This window comes from Urocampus carinirostris, chromosome 11 (assembly GCF_059441175.1).
Source record: "Urocampus carinirostris isolate Australia breed hairy pipefish chromosome 11, RoL_Ucar_1.0, whole genome shotgun sequence".
In the NCBI taxonomy this organism is placed as follows: Eukaryota; Metazoa; Chordata; class Actinopteri; order Syngnathiformes; family Syngnathidae; genus Urocampus; species Urocampus carinirostris.
In genome coordinates this window covers 25,950,476-25,966,523 of record NC_142359.1, presented here as the reverse complement: position 1 = coordinate 25,966,523, position 16,048 = coordinate 25,950,476, and the positions used below count along the sequence as shown (strand labels likewise).

The 16,048-nt window shown below is 37.9% G+C and overlaps 2 protein-coding genes across 3 annotated transcripts in view; both read right to left on the bottom strand.

Moving 5' to 3' along the window:
* The window catches only part of apaf1 (apoptotic peptidase activating factor 1), a 46,661-nt gene extending 43,771 nt beyond the window's left edge, over positions 1-2,890 (bottom strand). Inside the window, exon 1 of one of the 2 annotated variants that reach the window (XM_088346928.1) lies at positions 2,665-2,890. The gene's annotated coding sequence lies outside the window, so the exon portion shown is untranslated. Of the gene's footprint in view, positions 1-2,558 lie in introns of both variants that reach the window. The other variant, XM_088346927.1, reaches the window with a different exon arrangement.
* A 1,869-nt stretch (positions 2,891-4,759) lies between these two features.
* On the bottom strand, positions 4,760-14,867 carry tcp11l2 (t-complex 11, testis-specific-like 2). Its single transcript, XM_088348148.1, has 11 exons — positions 14,769-14,867; positions 14,498-14,635; positions 12,227-12,372; positions 12,026-12,158; positions 9,716-9,836; positions 9,430-9,653; positions 9,233-9,369; positions 8,260-8,432; positions 6,706-6,881; positions 5,787-5,950; positions 4,760-5,732 (listed from the first exon to the last, which is right to left on the bottom strand). The coding sequence occupies exons 3-11, from the start codon at positions 12,363-12,365 to the stop codon at positions 5,467-5,469; spliced, it is 1,533 nt and encodes a 510-aa protein (XP_088204274.1). The 5' UTR covers positions 12,366-12,372; positions 14,498-14,635; positions 14,769-14,867; the 3' UTR covers positions 4,760-5,466.
* Between the last annotated feature and the right edge of the window lie 1,181 nt (positions 14,868-16,048).

The window sequence follows — 16,048 nt, the reverse complement described above, 5'->3', positions numbered from 1 at the left end:
TAAACGGCAAAACAAAGCCTGCAATTGGCCAAAAAAGATGTGCCAATCATCAGTTGAATCGATCAATATTGGCTAAAGTTATTCGGAGGTCAAGGGGCGGATCCTTTTTATCATTTAGTCGCTAGTTCGCGCCTCGGCCGAGTCATACCTAAGACTTAAAAAGTGGTTGGCGGCGCCCTCTGTTGGCAGCGGCTGCATCGGCTCGCTACAACGGGTCAGGTGTAATCGACATTTCGTTCTGTGTACATTGTTACACAGAATGACAATACAAGGAAATTATTATTATTATTATTATTTACAGGCTGGCATTGGCTTGAACGGCCAAACAAAGCCTGCAACTGGCCAAAAAAGATGTGTCAATCATCAGTTGAATCGATCACTATTGGCTAAAGTTATTCGGAGGTCAAGGGGCGGATCCTTTTAATCATTTACAGGCTGGCATTGGCTTAAACGGGAAAACAAAGCCTGCAATTGGCCAAAAAAGATGAATGTGTAGAGCACGTGGTTGACGGCATACAGAAAGCATTTTTTAACTATACTATATTTGTAAATATTTTATTCTCCTGGATTTACTACATTCACGGATATAAGAGGACATTGGCTGCACATTATTATCAACACGCCTTCGGTCAGCTACTCCGGTTATATATTATCCCTGTATCTTGTTTCAGACTGAACTCGATGTTTCTGTGATAAGCAGTGCAGATAATGGATGGAATGGAGTGTCTATTTTTAAATTAAACTCAATTCCAAGTGTTTATTGTCATATGCACAGTAAAGTTGCGAGCGAAAAAGAAAATAGAAACTAAGGAATGGTTGGCATTTCTTGAATCCCAAGACTTTAACCTTCCGAATGATGGAACGATGCATTTGAGTGACATCGTACGGACACCGCATCCGCACGTGTTCTCGACACGTCTTTGCAAGCTTTCGGAATGTTAAGGGGGTAATAAGTTTGACTGAACTATCTGACTGTTTTGTCGACGTTCCCGTTGTAGCGCCTTATAATCAGGTGGGCCTTATTTATGTCAAAAATAGGACCAAAAACTATTTTTTCGGGGTGCGCCCTATAACCTGGTGCGTCTTATAGTAACTTGATTGTGGGACCAGCCCCCCAAAAAAACCTGAAGCTGCATTTCTGCACCATGTGTATTTGGCTCTGAAGTGTGCGCTTCGGCACCAAAGTGCCTTCTTCAGCAGAAGTGAGCACTGCACCAAAATGCAGTGCCAAGGTGCAGCTTCTGGTTTACTTCGGGCTCGGTCCCTCAAAGAGTGTGCACTTCGGCCCCGAAGGACACATGGCCCAAAAGTATAGCGTTGAATAGCACAATTTGACCCCAAAGTGTGCACTCTGGCGCCAAAGTACATGTGGCGCTGAGGTGCAGCAGCGAACTTTGTTACTCAATTAGAAGTACAGTTACTTCAGAATTTTATCACTTGACTCAAAAAGTGAGAAGTAGTCTTTAAAATAATTACTTGAGTAAAAGTAAGGGCATGCTGTGCAGGTTCTCCACGAAAGGATAAAAAAAAAAAAAAAAAAAAAAAAAAAAAAAACAGCGAGAAAGAGAGGCCCTACACGGCCCGATTTAGTGATTGAGATTTTATGCCCGAAATTCTGTCCGAGTTTAGGTGTGGGCCCAAGATCTTATCTTGTGGGCCTGTATTGATAAAAACAAGATCACCTTATTTAGCTTTAAATATCTTTAGACAGTAGTAACCAAATTAAATGATGATTGACACATTGGTTAACCAATGAAATTCACAACATAAATGTAAAAGTTTTTTCTTTGTGTATATTCAAATTAGAGCCAAAAATTATACATGCGCCAATGCAACTGGGAATCCATTTTCATGCACCATTATTACGCACAAGTGTGCAAGTCATTGATTGACTACTGGAAAGAGAAGTAGCACATTTGCAACTCTTTCGAAATATCTAAAAAGGTTTTTAGTCTTACTTTTCAAAAGAGACCAAAACCGTCCATATTTTCCGAATGGTTCAAGGACAACTTTCTATTTACCTTAGATGCGTCTAGGAACTACAAGGGGTTAAATGAACACAATTCAAGTGTTTTTTTTTAACGTGGAAAAGAAGATAGTGAATTACTTATTTTTCCCCGCGTTAATTTTGTCATGATTTATTTATTTTATAGATAATAGATCAAATAGAAATATAATGAGTATTTAACTAAATAATGTATGTTGTATTATGTATATTAATTTAAATACATATCATTTTCATTTGTTTGTTTGGAATACATCATTTTCCGTTTGGAGAGCGTCATATCATCTGGAGTCAAGGTTTAAAAATCGAATATGCTAATTTCAAGTTCGAATCAAAACTTCTATTAATAAATAAAACATACAACACAAATAATTAGTAACTAGTGCTTGGGTGTCCGAAAACAATTGAAAATAAATTTGAAGAAAATGCATGAGAAATATATTTTAACAGGGCAACTAATGAATTCAAAATCGGAGAAGCGAAAGTCTCACGACATGCCGAGACATGTTGAAGTCTTGAGAAACAAAGAAAGTAAGCGCTTAGGGATACTTACAGTAATCTTCTTATAGGTAAAAGGGAGGATATTTTTTGAAATGATTATTGGTATAATATAACGTCAGAATATAAATATAAAAAGTGAGTAAATCCAACGTGTTTACCAAGCTTCACACCTTCCCACTTTTGGCGACTTCCTGCTTGACAACATAACAACTAGAAGTGGCCAATAGTGATCCGAGCTAAGACCATGTGACTTTTGACGTTTGCCTTCTTTTTAAAAGTAAGTGCTAAAGTTACGTGCGATTTATTTTTATTTAGAAGGGATATTTACTAAGGTGAGTAATATTATAATTTAAGTAAGGATATAAGTGTAAAAAGTGAGCAGTCCACAGAAATCTCAAACCCTTCTTCCGTCAAAGACTTCCGTGTTGACAACCTGAATGACCAATAGTGTGCCGACGCATGACGTAATTTGTTTGCCACTTTGTAACTGGGCAGACTGGGGACATCATTAAAGACGAGTAAATAGATTATAAAAACGTTATCATTTTTAATTACTGGCAGACAATACGATTTACTTGTAAATTCCTAACGCAAACAACACATTTTAAAATATACATTAAGTTTTTATTTACTAAATAGGAGAATAACAATGTCATAATTTGTTCTGTTAATCCTCCAGAAAATACACTAACAAATCACACAAAAATGATAACAAACTGAGTAACTCTAGCGTAAACAAAAACATAAACTCATGCATACAAATATATTTTTAAATCCCTATTGTTTTTTTAACACTTTTAACTTATAGCAGCCTTTTTTAGAGATCGAGAGAAACATTATATTCCTGAAATTTCTTAATGATTATTCAAAACCTGTTAAGTGTATGCAAAATAGTAATGGAAACGAATATTTATGACTTTGGTTATTGCCTTACTGAAATTCCTTTATGTATTCCGGTTGATTAATACAAATGAATTAAGAAAATAGCTATTTGACTTTTAATATGAGTACAATTGTAGTCATTCATAAATCAACCGTTTTATGACAGTGTGGGGGTTATAAAATAATAAAATTGAGGGTCAAATCAGTTGGTATTGACAGGTTTATGACCTCAAAACAGGAATTTTGGAAATGACGGGCATGTGTTTAATAAATAAAATGTTGTTGACCTTTTGGGAAATTTGATGACATGTGGGGGACATAAAACTAAAAAAAAACCTGCTGATCTTGACAAGTTTGTGACCTTTTTGATTTCTGTAACTGTTAGAAAATATGATTTATGAATGTAGTCATGAGTATAATTGTGTTCATAAACCACAGTTGTATTAAAAAAAAACACCCTTGGTTTAAGGTGTTGAATCCGAGCAGTTGTAAAAACCAAAAAGTCCCCAGATTTTGTTAGTTTTGTAACTCTTGACTAAAGCTACATTGAGATAATTTCTCAATTCATATTGAGTTTTATTTAGCAGAATTCATGTGATATGTACCGGTATTCGTTAAATGCTTTCGGAATACAATCTACTGTCATAAATTATTTTTTTCATTGATAAGAGGTTATAAACCCACCATTATTTGAATATTCTTCTGACAATTTTATGCCAGGAGGTAAGGTAAAACATACATCCATTTTCCGCCACTTATTCACACTAGGGTCCCGGGGAGCTGGATTCCAACCGAGCTATCTTCGGGCACAAAGAGACAGACAATTCACTTGCTCATTCGCATTAGGGGATGGTGTAATAATAGTCTTAAAAAATAGTCTGTGTAATAACCTGTGAAGCCCTTTGAGACTCTTTGTGATTAAGGGCTATAGAAATAAATTGACTTGACCTAGGGATAATTTGGACCGGCCAATTAACCTGATAGGTTTTTGGAATGTGGGAGAAAACCGGAGTATCCGGAAACGCCGCATGGGGAGGCTGCGGTAGCTGGAATTGAACCCTGGACCTCTTCATGTGGGGCTGCACGCTAACTACCCAGCCGCTATGAGACAACAGAATGACATTTTTAAAAATGCACAAATGCGCAGAATTGCAGGCATAAATCATAAAAAAACGATGATCTTGTTAAGATGACCCTTTTGACAAAAGCGGCATTGTAATAGTTTTTTACGTTGGTCTGCTGATCTTAAAGGGTTTATGACCTGACAAAAACGTTTTTGGGACAGGGATGGTTAGGGATTTCATGAATACAGTCATGCATTATTCTTTCCTGTTATGACAGTTTTATGACAGGGTCACAAAACAATCCAAGTTTGCTTAACTCAACAGTTTTATTCCCCTAAACCATTTTTTCAGCAACTTTGGAAATAACACAAATGCATAGAAATGCAGACATTAATCACGATAAAAATCAGGTGGTATTGACAGGTTTATGACTTTTTTAAGGAAAAGCTGCATTTTAATATCACTCCCAATGTGAATTTATTGGATTTAGAGTTTTCAACTCGTTTTTTTTCTCCATTCTGAAGATATTATGCCAGGCAGGAGGGTTATAGAAACAACGGAAACATGGTCTTAAATGAATTAATATCTTCTGATATTGACAGGTTTATGACTAGGAACTTTAGAAAGGCAATGAATGCATCAATGAATCCTATTTTTTGACAGTTTTATGACAGGGTCACAAAGCAATCAAAGCTAACTATTCTTGACAGGTTAATTCCCCTAAAACATATTTTTTCAGGAATTTTAGAAATGCCACAAATGCATAAAATTTTAGCAAAAAAAAAAAGATCATTTTGACAGGTTTTTGGCCTTTTTGACAAAAGCTTACAGATTTTGTCAATTTCTACATCAATTTTCATTTATCTGCATTAAAGGTTTTTCAATATAGACTTTTGCACCACATTGCAGGATCATATAACTTTTCATATTTGTTATTTATTCTTCCCCCTTCACTGTAAATGTGTCTATGGTAAATGTTTTAGGTAAAAGTTCAGTTTTTGGGGTAAAAAAAAATCATTTGGTGGTGACGTGGTCCTCAGGGGGGCGAGTTGGTGTCGACGGGGCCGCCGCTGTGCCGTGGTCAAACATCAACTTCCTGATGATGTCGGCATAAAAAGGTCCATATACGGCTTTGTTGTAGCTGACCAGGGAGAGGAACCTGCTCGCTAGCGCCACCAACTCCGAGTGGATGGCAGCCAGACCGGCGGGCGTCGTTTCCAGTCTGGATTGCGGTTTTGGGTCGCAGATGAGAGTCATGAAGTAGTGCTGCACACGGTCCTCTGCGGGAAGATGCGTTAGCACGCTATTACGCTAAGGAAGCGTCGGGAACCTACCGACTAAAGTGCGGACGGGGTTGTCCCGATGGGCGAGGCTAGAGATCTGGCCCGTCAGGGTGGACTCCAGGGCGGGGCTTAGCGTGGAATAGCCCCTCTCCGCTAGCGACTTGTTCAGCTCGCCACAAATCTTAACGCTTATGCCCGCTAACGCCTCCTGCAGGCTAAAATAAATAAACGTGGGCTTGAAACGTCAAGAAAAAAAAACAAAAAAACGTTAAGAACCGTCTGCTTCCTTGAATCCACCTATGCATAAGGGGAGGAATGAGTAAATTAGTACATTTAATATAAGTAACTTAACTCTCTGTGATTGATCGGATCTTTGTCAAATTCACACAGATGAAAAAATTGTGTTTGCTGAATTAAAACACCCAAATATTTAAGGGTTTCCATATTTTAATGAGGATAGCATGTAAACAATGACAGAAGGGTTCAGTTATTTATTCCCCCCTCTAAAATCACCATCAAACGTGATCTGATGTCAGTCAAAATCACACGGATAAAAAGGACAGTGTCTGCTTAGACTAAAAGCACCTACACATAGGTTTCCATATTTCCATGAGGATAGGATGAAAACAATGACACATGGGCTAGGAATAAGTAACTTAACTCTCTGTGATTGATTGGATCTTTGTCAAATTCACACGTAAGAGAAAATAGTATCTGTTTGAACTAAAAAACCCAAATATTTATAGGTTTCCATATTTTAACGAGGATAGAATGTTGACAATGATTGAAGGATGAAGAATAAGTAACACTCTAGCTATGGAGACTCAAAAAGCAATATTGTTTCAATTATTAAAACCAATTTTCCTCATACAAGCGTTTGGTTAAACTCAGTGCTGCCAGCGAGACCACAATAATGTGATGGTTGAGTTACTTATTCCTCCCCCTTCTGTCATTGTAGCCCTGTACTTACGAGTTGTGGTCGAGCAGAACGGCGGTCATCCTCTTGAGGCGCTCGGAAAGGGCGGCCACGTCCTGGACGGGCCCGCCCACCGTGCTGTTAACAATGAGTAAGACGGCATTGACCATCTGCCAGCGCTGCAGCTGCTCTTGCACTTCCCGCAGACGCACCTCGTCTGTCATCCAGGTCTGAAATGGGAACAAACATTTCATCCTAAAGGGACAGTGTGTAATATTTCAACACTAGATGTCGTCGTAGCTTTAGAGTATGGTTGGGTGCCATGTGCCTAACATGAGTGGATAGAAAGAAAAATAGTGGAAATTGTTTTTTTAAGATGACAAGCCTGAATCAGGGAATTAACTATTCAATATCGTATAAAACTCCTGACAACAACAATAGGGGGGTTTTGCAAGCCATGGCCTGCAGCCAAGTGGCTCGAGAAGGAAATAATGAAACATTATTTAAGATGAGAAGCACTAGCCGCCTGAATCACAAATCTATACAATAGTATACAATACAGTAAACAATAATGATGACTAGAAGTGAGCCACAGCCTGCAACCAAGTGACTAACGTGAGCGGCTAGAGAAAGGAAATATGGGGGCAAAAATAAGATGACAAGCGCTAGATGCCTGATTCACAGAGTTACACAATACAATACAGTAAACAATAATAATGGCTGTGAGCCACAGCCTACAGGGACATGGCTAACGTGGGTGGCTAAAGAAGGAAGCAGTGGAAGAAAAAGATGACAAGCGCTAGATGCCTAAATCATGAAACCAATATTAAACAGTGAGAATTCGTTGTAGCTTGGAATGGCGAAGAGTTGTGTACGTAAGCTGAAGTGGCTAACATGAGTGGCTAGAAAGGAAACAAGTTGACCTTTTCTGTTAGATGACAAGCCTAAATCATGGAACCATTTAATAGTGTACAATACAGTTAACAATATGCAGCCAAGTGACAAACATAAGTGGCTAGAGAAGGAAACAAATGGAAAGAAGATGACAAGCGCTAGATTCCTGAATCATGAGATTAACATTTCACCACTAGTAGTTATTGTAGCTTCGAATGGAGTTGAGTTGTGCACATCAGCTGAAGTGGTCAACGCGAGTGGCTAGATAGGAATCAGTTTTTTTAGCTTGAATCATGGACTTATTCCAGACTATACAAAACAGCTAACAATAATTGCGGCTAGCGCAAACCGTAGCCTGTATGGCTAACATGAGTGGCTAGAGAAGGAAACACTGAAAAGGAATTTAAGATGACAAGACCTATTTGCTTATGCCACGGAACTTCAGACTAATTTACGATACTATTAATAATAACGGCTAACGGCAAGCCACAGCCTGTAGCCAAGTGGAAAACGTGAATGGCTAGAGAAAGAAACGGTGGGAAAAAATTAAGATGGAAAGCACTACATGTCTGAATCACAGAACAATACAATACAGTTGACAATAAAAGCGACTAATGGCGAGCCACAGCCTGCAGTCACGTGGCTCGTGGAAGTGGCTAGAGAAGTAAACTGTGAAAAAAAACACTTTCTGGATTTGTTTTAAAAACTACTGACCTCAGGGAGTGTGCTTTTAGAATAGTCCCACAACAGGATGTGTAGGAAAGCGGTGTTGAGGACTTGGAAGGGTCCAGGTGATGGCGGCTGTCCTTTCCCCAAATTTTTGGGCATTGTCGCCAGGAGTTCTTCGTAGGTCATTTGGATCCAAGCGCTTGTTTTGTCCAGAGCACCTGAGAAGGACAATACAGGATGCCGCTTAAGAAGGGGCTCTTTGTTTTTGTTTTTTCTCTTTCCTAATTTTCCCGCCTGTCTTATTTACTTCCTTTCAACCCCTTCCCTCTCTGTTCTCTTCTCTATTTTCCTTTCTTTCACCTGTTTTTTCTTTCTCTTTTTTATTTTGATGCTCTTCTTTTTTGCCACTTCCTTTTTAATGATTCTTTCTTACGTTCTTTTTTGTGTCAAGTCATTTTTATTTGTATAGCCCTTAACTTTAACTTTCTCGCGTTCTTCATTTCTTCCTTTCGCTCTTTATTCCTTTAACGATATATTCTCTCTCTCTCTCTCTCTCTCATTTCTCTATCTTCCATTCCCTCTGTCTTTTCTGTTTCTTCCCTTTTGCTTTCTCTTTTCTGTCTCTTATTTGGCACTCTCTCTTTTTCTTCCTTTCACTCTGTTTTTCTCTTATTCTTACCTTTACTTTATCTTTTCTGTCTCTTTCTTCCTTTTCCTCTTTTCTCACTCTCTTCTCCTCCCTCTTTTTTATTTATCTCTTTTTTCACTCTATTTCGTAGTTCCCTGTTTTCTCTCAATATTTTTTCCTTTCCCTGTCTAAGTCTCTCTCTTTTATCTCTTAATATCCCTCTATCTTTTCTTTATCTTCCTCTCTTTGTTCAGTCTCTTGATTTCCCTCTTTTCTCTCCCTCTTTCTTTATCCCACTCTTTCTATTCTTATCTCATTTTATAGAGAAAAAAAGCCAATTGATTTGAGTCAATTAAGGTTCTTTTGGTGTGTGTGTGTGGGAGTCCTCACCAGGAGTGGTGTCCAGAATCTTCTGGAAGGTGGCCCTCTCGTAGTCCACGCTCTGTTTCTGCATGACAGGCCGCATGTTGTGGATGGTCAGGTTGACGAAGTCCGCTTTCATCAGGTCCAGGACGCGGAAGATCTCCCTGGAAGACAAAAGCATCGTCAAAGTGGATTCCGTCCCGGAACGTGGCGGACACGTTTACCTGAAGAGCGAGACCACGTTGTCCGTGTTTTTCTTCAGTTTTTCTATCTCGCTGTCTCGGATAGGAGCGCAAAGCTTTCCCATGATGCCGACGATGTAGGACGCCAGGCCTGCAATGTCCACCACATGGTTCTCCATCTGCTGCTGGATCAGGTCAGTGTCCAGAACCTCCTGGATTTGGGACCGCATGCGATTTGCGCCGGGATTGAGGAAGGAGAGCAAAATCTAAAGGAAAGTTTGCCTGTCAGCGTCTCATTATTTATTTCAGATTCCTTTTAATGTTGCACCTCTCGGATTTCCTTTAGAAGTTGGATAGCTTTCTGATACTGCGGCGGGTCTTCATTGAGTTCCAATTCGAGGATGTCCCAGAAAGCTTTGTGAACATTCTCGCGGACCATCTTCCATAAACTGGAAGTACACAAAAAGAGAACATGGATTAATGTCCATTCACAAACATGGGTTTCCGGGTCTTTTTCCTTGAGGTCTTTTTCGATCCGGAAAAACTAAGACAACAGACACTTGCGCTCGATTTACACATGTGGGAAAGCGGAATCTCGCATTTACATACTTTCCTTGTTTTGCTGCTTCTCCTGGCATTATATTGACCCAGAGAAGCCAAAAAAAGAACGAATCCTAATGTCAGACAACATTGGTCAAAGAGTTAAAAGGGAATATTGACGATACTAGAAATCAAACGCGGTCTATTCTATTTGCTTATTGGAGTGGTTCATGAATCTGTAGCGAACCAAGATCTGAATCTCTTCCTGACAATGTCATACCTGTCAACCTGTACGTTTTTGCCGTACAAAGTACGTTTATTATGCATTTTAAGACGTGTACAATGTACAAGAAAATCTGTACGGAAAAACGCAAATTTGTCAATTATGGGTAACATCCGGTATACACCAACTATCACGAAACGGCAAATCAATCAAGTAAAACGAGTTCGCCGCGATAGCCTCTATCTCGGTATCATTTTTTTCGTTGCAAACGAGCCGAGTGGTTTAATGCTACTGTGCGCATGCGTCTGCCGCCTGGGGATTTCCCATTATGCATCATCAAAAAAAATATGGTGTAAGATTATTTTGTATTTTGTAAGGGAAAACACGACAGTTTGTACGGGTATGGAGCAGTGGAGGTTGACAGGTATGCAATGTTCGGAGACTGTAAAAAGGTTGGGCAAGTTGGATACTCCCAGAGCAGCTAGAAAAAGAAAAATAACTTGGCTAATTGGTTAGAGATAGAGGAAGTGACTAATTTTAGCAGGATACTGAAACAAAGGTACAAAAAAGGCCAGTAAAAGATTGCAAGAGCAACTTCAATTACATACAGCGGCTAACATTATAGCTGCTGGCAGTCAGCCATAGCCTGAACCCAAGTTGTTAACATGAGTGGCTAGAGACCAGAGGTGGGTAGAAACGAGGTACATGTACTCTGTTACATTCACTTGTGTACGTTTTGGGACATTTTGTACTTCTGGGAATATTTTTTAATCACTCTTCTTTTAACTTGAGTAGGTTTGTGAAGAAGTAACTGTACTCTTACTCCGCATTAGGCTACATTGATCCCGTAACTTGAATCCCCTCTATATACAAATATATATATATATATATATATATATATATAGAATATACATAATTAAAAAATGCCACTTTTGTTTTAATCCACAGAGGGCTCACCCAAACAAACTGACAAGTATACAGACTTGTAATTTATTGTTGATTGGATAAACTTTGATTATCTGATTAAATGGTTGTTACAAAAACAAATAATCAATAAATAAGATATTGCTACAGTAGCTGAGTACTTGAGTAGTCTTTATCACCAAATACTTTTTTACCAAATACTTTTCTAATCACATAGATGAATACGTTTTACTTCTACTTGGGTCATATCATAATGAAGTGACAGTTTTTGCACTACTATACCCACCTCAAGTCAAGTCACATTTATTTATATAGCCCTTAATCACAAAAATGTCTTAAAGGACTGCACAGGATTACAATTACAAAATTACACAATTACCTGATCTTAAACCAGCATGCGGGCAAGGAACAACTCAAAAACCTCAGTGTGAGGAGAAAAGAGAAACCTTGAGAAAGGACCTCACATGTGGTAATCCCCCTTCCAGGATTGACCAGGGTGAATTACAATTAGCATTACTGTACACATATATAGTAAACATTAGGTAAGATGTTGAAAATGTCCGGAAAGTGCATGACATCAACGACGCCCCCAGCCTGCAAACCAGTCCAGAAAGTCTATGCCACCTTTGCTAGAGACAAATGAGCAAAAGAGCAGAAGATATCTAAATCACATCACTCAAGCTATGCTAAGCTAGTGACCCTGAAGAACAGAGCAGGAGTAGTCAACAATGACAGCAGCTAGAGAAGGAAAGAAGTTATGTTGTGTAATATGATCATATATTATTGAATCATACACACTGGGGATTTAATGGTGTCTTTTAAGTGACAGTGTTTGTGGAATGTGGGTGTGTTCAAATTCCTTTTTCAAGGAACCGGTTTGTTGTCAAAACTGCCTGTCATGGCATGCGACGGGTGTCGATATTTGTGGAATAAAATGCACGTTTTTCCCACCTGTCATCGGGAAGCGTGTTCGGCTCCAGACGGAAGTCTCGGTTCACCACAATCTCGTGGAAGAAGCTGAGGTTGGAGAGGTCCCTGGCGGACCCCATGACTTCGTCCAGAGTGATGGTCTCGGGGGGACTGGCTGGAGAGGGCACAACGGGCAGACGTTGATCAGGGATTCGTGCTGGAAACAAATCAGTGGGAACTTACAAGACGGCGAGGACGTCTTGCTGGAGCCTTCGCTGGTGAAGCTCTCGCGGGAGGAGTCTGTATCGCTGGTGCTGCTGCGGTAGCGCCGAGGCGAAGATTCGCCGTCGCTGGAGGACGGCTGCTCGTTGTTTAGAGGCATCTTCAAGCTGCAGGCCAATCACGAGAGTTTATCGTCTCGGACATTTGCTCTATGACCGCTAACTTCTTTATGACCTCTTGGTCCATCGCCGTAGCAACAGTTGCCATGTCACACTCAAAAGAAAACACTTTCAACAGTAGCTTGTATTCAATTGTTGCCAGGGTAATGCCAGCTCCCCGATCGGTGGATTGAGTTACAGGAGGCCGGCGGACATTGAGTGGCAGGCCGCAATGGGCTGAAAAATTGGCAGAGGGGCGGGGCCAATAGGAAAAAGAAATATACTTCATGCTACTGTATCTGAAGATACTTTGGCCTTACGTGAATTTGTTTTACTTTTATTTTAACTATAACATATTTTTATGGCATTATCAGAATCAAAGTAAACAAATAATTTAGATAATATAATTTTTTAAAGAATTGTATTGTTCTTATTTTATTGTATTATTTCTATTGTATTTTATATATATATATATATATATATATATATATATATATATATATATATATATATATGAAAATGTTTTATGAATTAAGATAGATAGATAATGTTTTTGTTTTAAATTGTATTTAATTTACATTTTATGCTGTATAATATGTATGACTTATATGTATAGTTGGTTTTCATTTTCTTTTTTCTTTTAATTTATTTATTGTATTTTATTTGGGTTTTAATTTTATTATAATGTAACATATATTCATAATATATTTTCATGAAACACAAATTTGGATAATATGTGTTTGTTTTGGCATTTATATTGTATGTTTACAAGGTATATATTATATATATTTTTTGTATATATATATATATATATATATATATATATATGAGAACTTATGTAATATGTTTAGTATTTTCATTTTCTTTATCATTTTAATTGTATTATATATATATATATATATATATATATGTATATATATATATTTTTTTTTTATTTTTTTTTTTGTGGAGCACTAAATTTAGTAATATGCATGAATAACCTCAAAATGTGTGTTTTCTTTTGCACAAATAAGATAAATACATGATTAGAAATCATTCCAAATACAGAGAAACACAATTTAAAAATTAATCATTAAAATTACTACACATATAAAAGGGAAACTGGGAACAAGACTCCCACCTATCAACACGTTTGTATTCATAGTATTTTGTTTTACATATAATATCAATGATATATTTTGAACATTTTAACTATATTTTTATGGAGATAAGACATTAGGTGACACAGGGGACACTATTTGCATCAACACGTTTTTACAAGCAGTACTTTTTCTTTCCTTACATTATAAATATATACTGTATTATCATGTTTTTCTTCTGGAGTGGTTGTCCTGCTATCTGGAGCTATGAATGACCCCTCCCACTTTTGGTTTAAAGATAGCACTAGTAAAAGGGGTAGGGGGGGTTGCCACTGTGTGTATATTTTTTTCCTTTTTTGCACGTTGGTTCATGATGTTGACTGCAAGAGAACATACCTCGGTCAAATAGAAAACAAGGCTGATATTTGCAGGTTCATAAGGGATTATTTGAACATTTATATTAATTGTGGTCTCTGTGTTTTTTTTGGTTTGAACCATTTTATTGACACTTTTAACAGCAATTAAACACATTCACAATTTCATTATATCATATTCTAACAATATGAGGTTTGAACAATAGTGGTGATTTTTTTAAATTTAAAAATCAACAGTTGAAGAAAAAGTCTTAGATTTCGAGTCCCCTTGAACACTAAAAGTATATAAATGTCATATAGGCTCGTTTCTGGGTCGCTTTGGTGTCACAAAGAGGTCCACAAACGCTGCAATGCAACGTAAACAAAGCGAGGAATGAATAAGGCGGGGTTTAAAACACTTGACGCACCCCATTGGCTTCATTTACCCGTCTATCATGCTTACATGTAAAACAATTGGTTGGGACCGAAACGACATTCCCACACGCGTGAGAACATTGTACACGTGATCTGGAATCTAAAAAAAAAAAAAACAAGAACAAAAGCTAAAAAAAGTATCAAATATTTGTTTGAAACAACATTTATTTGGTTATGGTCAAAGCCAATCGACAACGTGACCTCAGTTAAAAATGATTTATTTCCGGATGATTACCACTTAATAGAGCTCACAAAACGCAGTCTTACCTTGTTGAAGTATCCTGAATTTTGTGAAGATCATAAATAGTTGCTTAAAACTAAGTTAAATCGTTGTTTCCCGAGATTATCTTGACGATTTAAAGGTCCTTGGAGCCTCAGGGGAACTGGAGTACGTATGGACGAAACCTTAGGTGACACGGGGTTGTGTTATCAAAACAGTCGTTTAAGAACACCAGAGGGTCGTATTTTCCCGTAAAAAATCCAAAGTAATTAACATAAACAATTAAAAATTGTTTTCAACTATGAAAATTTTGGTTACCTTTTTAACATGTGTTTTAATTTCGGCGTGAAATGCGTCCGCATCCAACCCTCAGAGAAATGGTATGTTCCTATTCGTTTTGTGAGGGAGGGCTTTTTGTATACGGATGTGACGTCACTTTTTGGACCACACTAAGAACTCGTTTGTATGATTTCAGATTTGAATTTAAAAAGTTCAGATAAACAAATTCAGATTCTTTTGAGACAGCCTAAAATAGAATAGAACTCCGTATTAAACGTTATGGTTTGCACTCAAATGTATCTTATTTGACATCAAACTACACTAGTGGTGTAAAATTCGTCCTCATCAACGTCTGAGAAAATGGTTTACCTGTAGTGGGTTTTACATAATTCACCCACGGAACCATTGTTTAGTTAGCGAGTTCCTAGGGGGACTCTTAATTCGGCCGGCTCGAGCCGCTCTCTTGTTTTGTTTTGTTATTGCAAGTTTAAATGTCATTAAAGCAGCTTTCGTTGGCACCTTCTTTTGACACTCTGCCTACGACTCCCGTCTCTGCTCGCTACATACCCCTATTTTTTTGCATAAAACGTCACTTTTCTAGACGGCACTAGAATTCGTTTGTTTGAATACAGACTTGCATTTAAAAAGATTTTTTTTTAAAACCTATACATACGTATTATATTTTTAACACTTTGCTATATTTTGTATTTGGGGAAGAAACACTGGGAACAGATCGCACTGAATCAACTCATTTTTTATTAGTTCAGTACAGTATTTATTTACAAGCTACGAAGGCCCGAACAGATCTGGGACCAAATGGAATCAGACATGATACAAGTAAGCTAGGTGGGCCTAACATGACTAGTTTCCTGAATTTTTCCTTCTATTTTCTCTTCCCTTTGTTTCTTTTTTCTCAGCTTTCCACTACTTTTTCATTTTGGAATTTTTTTTTTGTTCTATTCCCCCTTCCTTTAAGTCATTTTGTGCATAATTTTACATAATATTTGGTCATATAGGGATGAAAGAAGCAAAAAGAACCTGGTGAACCGTTTAGGACCCGAAAGAGACGGTTTCTTTTAGTGAGCCGAGCCGAAAAAGCCGGTTCTCAAAAAAACTCTGACTTTACTCAACTTTGTTCTACTTCGACCTTGACTTCCAAATACTGCATTTAAAACACAACGTCAGGGGAACCCTTGTTTTTTTACCTTCATGCACTGTAACTTGGACTTAATTCGCTTCTTAATTAGCAATTTCGAGCCCTGATTTTTGTGAGCTGGCTAGATTTTCTTGTGCGCGGAAAAGCTCTGGGTAGTGCACAA